Source organism: Silurus aristotelis (genome assembly GCF_946808225.1).
Source record: "Silurus aristotelis genome assembly, chromosome: 7".
In the NCBI taxonomy this organism is placed as follows: Eukaryota; Metazoa; Chordata; class Actinopteri; order Siluriformes; family Siluridae; genus Silurus; species Silurus aristotelis.
This window is the reverse complement of record NC_139580.1, coordinates 5,451,024-5,460,017: the sequence shown is the minus strand read 5'-3', so window position 1 is coordinate 5,460,017 and position 8,994 is coordinate 5,451,024. Positions and strand designations below refer to the sequence as shown.

Below are 8,994 nucleotides of genomic sequence, written 5' to 3'. Positions count from 1 at the left end.
CCACTGCTGGGCCCTTGATCAAGGCCCTCAACCCTCAGTTGTAAGTCGACCTGGAAAAGGGCATCTGCCAAATTCCATAAATGTAAATGTTATGAGTTCACTCAGGTTTAGTGACATTAGCATGGCTGGTTGTCTTTAATCCCAGAGCTCCCTGATATCTGTGTTTCCTTCTGGCACTCCATTTTAGTTATGAGGCCATAGGTGGTCCTTCTGGAGTCTCTATTTTCACCATGATCATACTGCACAGTGTCCTTAATGATTATATACAAATAAAGATAACGAATAATCTATGTTTCTATCTCCTTATCAACTTCCATTCTCTTCTTCTCTCCTCCTCTTCATTTATCTTGACCTGACTGATTCATCCTGATGATTCATCCTCTGGTAGTGCAACTGAAAACCACTCAGTGCAGCTCTGGATGTTCTCCACATGCACAAACCTAAGGTCCATGGGGTTCCTGTGGATTTTCCACTCAAGCATGGATTTGGACTGTAATTAATATAAGCAGGATGTTACAATGGTTTACTCGGTTTTACACTCAAGTCTCCATCAGTGAACAGCTGAAACCCTCAATAATGATGGAACTGTAATGAATGGGCATTTGGTGTCAGATGAGGATGAGGTTCCATTTTGAGTCTGGTTCTTCTGTAGGTTTATTCCTCATGAGTGTTTATCACCACTGTCTCCACTTGCTCACTCATTAGGGATAAACTTATAGAGGGTAACTGATAGTAACATATATATTTTGTAAAGCTGCTTTGGGAACAATGTCCACTGTATATAATCCTACAACGTTAGCACTACATTTTATTTATTAAAAAAAAAAAAAAAAAAAACAACAACAACAATATATATATATATATATATATATATATATATATATATATATATGAAGAGTAAAGTCCTCTGAATCCACTGTTAGAGTGTTAGAGCTAATATTTGGTCTATACTGCCCTCTGGCGGTCAGAATTGGTCAATTCCCACATCCCCCTTTATCAAAACATGTCATTTTCTTGCATGCTCCAAGTACACCTTGGTGTTCACAAATCTGCCTGTAATGGATGGATAAAACCTAATAAAACAGAAGTAAACCTATACATTCAAATTAAGAAAATGTGAAACTCCACACAGGTACAAACCCAAGCTTAGGATCAAATCAGGAACGCTGGAGCTTTGACTTCATCAACCTCAGTATAGTTTCTATAGTAAAATCTAATTTACAGCAATTTTCAAACAGATGGATAGGATCTATAATCACTGAGATTAACACAGGTTTTTGTGCAACCACAAGGCATTAAAATGTAATCCATTATATACCGTGAGAACATCTGACCAGACTTTCTACTGCAGGGGTGGCCAACCAGTCAGAGACCGAGAGCCACACTTTTGACTGTGTTACCGCAAAGAGCCACATCATACACATGGGCACACATGAACATCACCCATCCCTTCCTCTTACACACACACACACACACACACACACACACACACACACAAGGGGCCACATGAGAAACCTGAATTGTGTCAGAGGGCCACACCAACGATAATATTTTAGGAATGCACCGAAATGAAAATTCAATTCAAATGGCAATGAAATACATAATTGTTTGTGTTATGCCTTTTGCCTTGACACCATCACTGGAAAACTTTCCTGCCTTTTCAAAAATGTCCTCTACAGACGGAGTGCGCATGCTCAGATTGACTTTACTTTTCTGCGCCGCGTTCTTCTCATATTTAGAAGGCAATCGGGATGTTTGGATTTCAGGTGATAAATTAAACCCGACTTGGAGAAACTATTTTCAGATACATCCCCTCTTAAAATTTCAGCATTGCATGTTTTGCACATCGCTCTCCGTACACCGCAGACATGTTGCTCTTATCCAGATAACCGTGTGCTGCTGCGCTTTTTTTATTGCGTCATTACAATTGTGTTTCTGCAGTGTTGTTTCGGTGATTTAGGTATCTCCGAAAATTCTCGGTGCATCCCTGTAATTTATGATTGGCCTCATGCCAAGGTCTGATATACCGCAAAGTTTCCCAGTAGGGGCGCCGCTCATTTAAGTCTTAAAAATACCGTATTGAACTTAAGCAAAGCGAACACGCACATTAAAAATCAATCACACACAAACTTCGAAAGGAACATAAGAGCCGCATGAAACCAGCCAAAGAGCCGCATGCGGCCCGCGAGCCGCGGGTTGACCATCCCTGTTCTACTGGATTTTCTGGAAAAAAAAAAAAAAAAAAACATGAGCTTGAGGTTTTAGTTTAATTGTTCCAACAAGCAATGAAGAAAAAAAAAAAACCTAGAAAATGTCTGCTGCATCATTTCAGCACAATCACATTTATTTATTATTATTTTTTTATTAATTTATTAATTTATTAATTTATTAATTAATTTATTTATTTTCTAAACGCTCTCATTTTTAAGTCGTTGTTATTGTTTCTGGCCACCAGGGGACGCCAAAACAACTCACGATGTTACTTAGAATCCTCTATATTTAAATTGTGTTGAGAACAGTCATGTCCAAAAAATACATAAACCTTAGTGTTACCTTTATAGATAGATAGATAGATAGATAGATAGATAGATAGATAGATAGATAGATAGATAGATAGATAGATAGATAGATAGATAGATAGATAGATAGATAGATAGATAGATAGATAGATGATGTTAATTTAATATCATAAATCACTCCTGCTATCACTCCACCCAATCCACCCTGCCTGCACTCTTTTCTTCACTTCTCTAACAGACTCTCCATTACTTTGCACTGTTGACCCCAGGTACCTGACCTCCTCCACCTCTTCTCTCTGCAACCACACCACTCCACTGCCCTCCCTCTTATTCACACACATGTACTCTGTCTTACTCCTACTGACTTTTATTCTCCTTCTCTTCAGCATGTACCTCCACCTCTCCAGGCTTTTCTCAACCTGCAAACAGGAAATGGCTTAGAGCCGATCCTTGATGCAGTCCAACCTTCTCCTTGAACCAGTCTGTCGTTACTTCTCTGGCACACCAGACTTCCTCATACGATAACACAACTCCTCTCTCCATCCTGTTGTACGCTTTCTCTAAATGCACAAACACACAATGCATGGAGACTCCTTCCAATAATGTTACATACTACGTGTACTGTATTAAGTTATGAGATGTATCAACAACCTATGAGATGTTATGAGAGTTTATAAGCTATTATGAGAAGTTATGAACGTTTGTCAATTATGAGAGTTTATGAAAGTTTATACAACATTATGAGAGTTTATAATAGTTTATAAACCATTTTGAGAGGTTAGAAGAGTTTAAAAGACAGTACAAGAGATTATAAATCATTATGAGTTTATAAAACATTTTAGAAGTTAATAAAATATGAGATTTCATAAGAGTTTATAAAACATTTTAAAAGTAAATGAGAGTTTATAAAACATTATGAGAGTTTATAAAACATTATGAGGGTTTATGAGAGTTTATAAAACATTATGAGGGTTTATAAGAGTTTATAAAACATGAGAGTTTATAAAACATTATGAAGGTTTATACGAGTTTATAAAACATTATGAGAGTTTATGAGAGTTTATTAAACATTAAAAGAGTTTATAAAACATTATGAGGGTTTATAAGAGTTTATAAAACATTATGAGGGTTTATAAGAGTTTATAAAACATGAGGGTTTATAAGAGTTTATACAACATTATGAGAGTTTTTGAGAGTTTATTAAACATTAAAAGAGTTTATAAAACATTATGAGGGTTTATAAGAGATTATAAAACATTATGAGAGTTTATGAGAGTTTATTAAACATTAAAAGAGTTTATAAAACATTATGAGGGTTTATAAGAGTTTATAAAACATTATAAGAGTTTATAAAACATTATGAAGGTTTATGAGAGTTTATAAAACATTATGAGAGTTTATGAGAGTTTATTAAACATTAAAAGAGTTTATAAAACATTATGAGGGTTTATAAGAGATTATAAAACATTATGAGAGTTTATGAGAGTTTATAAAACATTATGAGAGTTTATGAGAGTTTATTAAACATTAAAAGAGTTTATAAAACATTATGAGGGTTTATAAGAGTTTATAAAACATTATAAGAGTTTATAAAACATTATGAAGGTTTATGAGAGTTTATAAAACATTATGAGAGTTTATGAGAGTTTATTAAACATTAAAAGAGTTTATAAAACATTATGAGGGTTTATAAGAGTTTATAAAACATTATAAGAGTTTATGAGAGTTTATTAAACATGAAAAGAGTTTATAAAACATTATGAGGGTTTATAAGAGTTTATAAAACATTATGAGGGTTTATAAGAGTTTATAAAACATTATAAGAGTTTATGAGAGTTTATTAAACATGAAAAGAGTTTATAAAACATTATGAGGGTTTATAAGAGATTATAAAACATTATGAGAGTTTATGAGAGTTTATAAAACATTATGAGGGTTTATAAGAGTTTATAAAACATTATAAGGGTTTATAAGAGTTTATAAAACATTATGAGGGTTTATAAGAGTTTATAAAACATTATGAGGGTTTATAAGAGTTTATAAAACATTATGAGGGTTTATAAGAGTTTATAAAACATTATGAGGGTTTATAAGAGTTTATAAAACATTATAAGAGTTTATAAGAGTTTATAAAAAAGTATAAGAGTTTAGGAGAGTTTATTAAACATGAAAAGAGTTTATAAAACATTATGAGGGTTTATAAGAGATTATAAAACATTATAAGAGTTTATAAGAGTTTATAAAAAAGTATAAGAGTTTAGGAGAGTTTATTAAACATTAAAAGAGTTTATAAAACATTATGAGGGTTTATAAGAGTTTATAAAACATTATAAGAGTTTATTAGAGTTTAATAAACATTATGAGGGTTTATAGGAGTTTATAAAACATTATGAGGGTTTATAAGAGTTTATAAAACATTATAAGGGTTTATAAGAGTTTATAAAACATTATGAGAGTTTATGAGAGTTTATTAAACATTAAAAGAGTTTATAAAACATTATGAGGGTTTATAAGAGTTTATAAAACATTATAAGAGTTTATGAGAGTTTATTAAACATGAAAAGAGTTTATAAAACATTATGAGGGTTTATAAGAGATTATAAAACATTATGAGAGTTTATGAGAGTTTATAAAACATTATGAGGGTTTATAAGAGTTTATAAAACATTATAAGGGTTTATAAGAGTTTATAAAACATTATGAGGGTTTATAAGAGTTTATAAAACATTATGAGGGTTTATAAGAGTTTATAAAACATTATGAGGGTTTATAAGAGTTTATAAAACATTATGAGGGTTTATAAGAGTTTATAAAACATTATAAGAGTTTATAAGAGTTTATAAAAAAGTATAAGAGTTTAGGACAGTTTATTAAACATTAAAAGAGTTTATAAAATATTATGAGTTTATGAGAATTTATAAAACATTATGAGGGTTTATTAGAGTTTAATAAACATTATGAGGGTTTATAAGAGTTTATAAAACATTATGAGGGTTTATAAGAGTTTATAAAACATTATGAGGGTTTATAAGAGTTTATAAAACATTATAAGAGTTTATAAGAGTTTATAAAAAAGTATAAGAGTTTAGGAGAGTTTATTAAACATTAAAAGAGTTTATAAAATATTATGAGTTTATGAGAATTTATAAAATATTATGAGAGTTTATTAAACAATAAAATAATTTATAAAACATTATAAGTGGTTATGCGAGGCATTGAGAGTTAATAAGAAGTTATTAGAGGTTATGAGAGTGATGTTATAATATAAAAATGTAATGTTTTTGTGCTTTATATATATATATATATATATATATATATATATATATATATATATATATATATATATATATATATATATATAAATTAAGTCGTTTAAATATATTTTTTTATAAAAGTCTCCCAGAAGATCGAACTTTGCTTCATAAGACATCAATTATTTGAGCTTAAACCACAAAAAGTGTTTTACTTTTTATATGAAATAAAACGGATTTCACGTTAATGGGTTAAAAACAACAACAACAACTAGTTTTTTTTGTAGGAGGTTGGGACTTTTATGGTGAAAGAGCATTATTCAGGCGGCCATATTGTTTTTTCTTCCATCTTTGAGCGCGGTTGTTGTGTCCGCGGTGGCGGGGCTTTTTTTCTCCCATGGCTTGATGGAGGATGAAAATCTCCCGCAGCCCAAAGAAACTCTGATAAATTATTACCGCATTGATCAGTCTCCCAGTGTCCGCGGGGTCTCGGCACCCTGACACACCGGAAATGAGCCGTTTTCAGCGCCGGACCGGAGATATTTTGTGAGCGCGAGCGCTGATGTGAGCTGCAGCTGTTTGTTGTTGTTGTTGTTGTTGTTAGTTAGCGGTCAGGTTAGTCACTCGGCTAGTTGATTATGAACCTGTAGGCGGTTTTAGTTTGGGCTGTATAAACCCCCGTGTGTGTGTGTGTGTGTGTGTGTGTGTGTGTGTGTGTGTGTGTGTGTGTGTGTAGGTAGGTAGGTAGGTAGGTAGAAGATCTGAGTCCAGGCCAGGCTCAGTAGGTTTCTATCTGATACAGTGTTGAATCTCAGGATGAGGAAACATCAACATTATAAAGGAGCTGAAGTGAGCTGCTGCGTCAAATACTTTCTGTTCGGCTTCAACATCATCTTCTGGGTGAGTGATCAGTCTGCTCTCTCTCTCTCTCTCTCTCTCTCTCTCTCTCTCTCTCTCTCTCTCTCTCTCTCTCTCTCTCTCTCTCTCTCACACACTCTCACACATCTGTCAGAAATGGATAGATGAATACATACGTGGATGGAGAGTTTTTGATAGATAGATAGATAGATAGATAGATAGATAGACAGACAGACAGACAGACAGACAGACAGACAGACAGACAAGTGGATGAGTGGACTATGTTTTTGACAGACGGACAGACAGACAGATGGATATTATACCAGTTGGGAATAATAAAGGGGTTTTATTTTTTTATTATTTTTTTATTATTAGTAATTGTCGGATTTCAGATTTTATTTATCTTTTTTTTTTTTTTTTATCTTTTTTTTTTTTTTACTTTTGAATTTGAGGGATGAAACATCTGGTTCCTGTTATTGCTGATGTTATAGCAGATGTTTCCTCATCATGCTGTTCCTCCATTCATTTCTTACAAAAACACTAAAACTGAAGTCTCCTTCCATAAATGTTACATAATACGTGTACTGTATTAAGAGGTTACGAGAAGTTGGGAGATGTGCTGAGAAGTTGGGAGATGTGCTGAGAAGTTGGGAGATGTGCTGAGAAGTTGGGAGATGTGCTGAGAAGTTGGGAGATGTGCTGAGAAGTTGGGAGATGTGCTGAGAAGTTGGGAGATGTGCTGTGCTGAGAAGTTGGGAGATGTGCTGTGCTGAGAAGTTGGGAGATGTGCTGTGCTGAGAAGTTGGGAGATGTGCTGAGAAGTTGGGAGATGTGCTGAGAAGTTAGGAGATGTGCTGAAATGTGCTGAGAAGTTACGAGATGTGCTGAGCAGTGCTTAAAAGTTACAAGATGTGCTGAGAAGTTACGAGATGTGTTGAGCAGTGCTTAAAATTTACGAGAAGTCTTAATAGGTACTGAGAGATGTTGGAGACATTGAGAGGTATTAAGAGATAAAGAGAGGTGTTCAAAGGTCATGAAAGTTTATGAGCAGTAATAGGAGGTACAGAGAGGTGTTTGAAGGCAATAACTGTTTGAGAGGTTCTGAGTGTTTGGGAGATAATAAGAGGTTATGAGAAGTTGGTTTGGGCATCAAGATGATCTCATGGTGAATTAGTGTATTTGTTTATTCCCAAATAAATGTTAAAACCCAGGCAGATGAACACCAGGCAGATGAACACCAGGCAGATGAACACCAGGCAGAGGAACAGATTCACAGCGTCATGGTTATCTGTCAACACATCAGCGTGCTGTAGACGTCCCCAACAACGCTGAGACACGTCTCGTACAGTACGTCACGTCAGATCCACCGCGGTGTGACTTTGGGCAGATTTAGTTTCCTTGTCATGCAGATTGTAGGATCCACGTCTTATTCAGGACGAGCAGACGATCGCGTGTAGATCGGACCAGTGACAGGCACACGTGACTGCTAGAACTGGTTTTTTAATATACGTTCGCAAACCGTCTCATTCCCAGAACTCCTAGTTCTTAAGTTCATATACACTATAGTGTTGGGCGTATAAGTACGTGAAAGATCTCCTGCTATGCAGATCCTTTGTTCATTCACTCCCTCCATATGCGGAATTGTCAAGATTTTCATTTTTTAAGAGAAATTCCTGAAGCCGGATATAAAACGCTAAAGAATCCATAACGCTGGACCTTTACAAGTAGAAAATCCTGACAATTCCACATACGGAGGGAAGGAATGAAGATATTTGTTTCAGTTTGATGAAATAAGTAGCACAGTTAAGATCATTTAAGAAAATTAAATATTAAATGTAAAACAAACACACACTTCTGTATGACCTGAACTTTTCCATTGATTTAATTTAATTCAATCAATTTAATTAGTGCCAATTAAACTGATTACTCAATTTAATCAATACAATAAAATAATGTATTGCATTCATCTCATTCATTCTCTTAAATTTTTAAAAATCAAATATTATAAAATAGTATTTTATATATTATTGAACCATGCAGGCATTTTATAAAAAAATTTTAAAAGTTACACCCCATATATATATACACACACACACACACACACACACACACACACACACACACACACACACACACACGTAGAAGATACACAAGTGAACACAACATGCAGTTTTTAAATGGAGGTTTTTAATATTGAGGGGAAACAAAATCCAAAACTACTTGGCCCTGTGTAAAAAAGTGTTTAACCCCCAACCCTAATAACTGGTTGGTCCACCCTCAGCAACAACAACTGACATTGAGTGTTTGTGATAACTTGCACTGAGTGTGTTACTGCACTGTGGAGGAATTTTGGTCACTCGTCTATG

The 8,994-nt window shown here is 33.9% G+C and overlaps 1 protein-coding gene across 6 annotated transcripts in view; it reads left to right on the top strand.

Annotated features, from left to right (window-relative positions):
• The first annotated feature begins 6,097 nt into the window (after nucleotides 1-6,097).
• Nucleotides 6,098-8,994, top strand: part of tspan17 (tetraspanin 17) — a 43,483-nt gene continuing 40,586 nt past the window's right edge. Inside the window, exons 1-2 of one of the 6 annotated variants that reach the window (XM_083547187.1) lie at nucleotides 6,098-6,334; nucleotides 6,523-6,670. In XM_083547187.1, the coding sequence (XP_083403313.1) occupies nucleotides 6,587-6,670 (84 nt within the window). In that variant the 5' untranslated portion in view covers nucleotides 6,098-6,334; nucleotides 6,523-6,586. Of the gene's footprint in view, nucleotides 6,361-6,506; nucleotides 6,671-8,994 lie in introns of all 6 variants that reach the window. The other 5 variants (XM_083547192.1, XM_083547191.1, XM_083547188.1 and 2 more) reach the window with 5 other exon arrangements.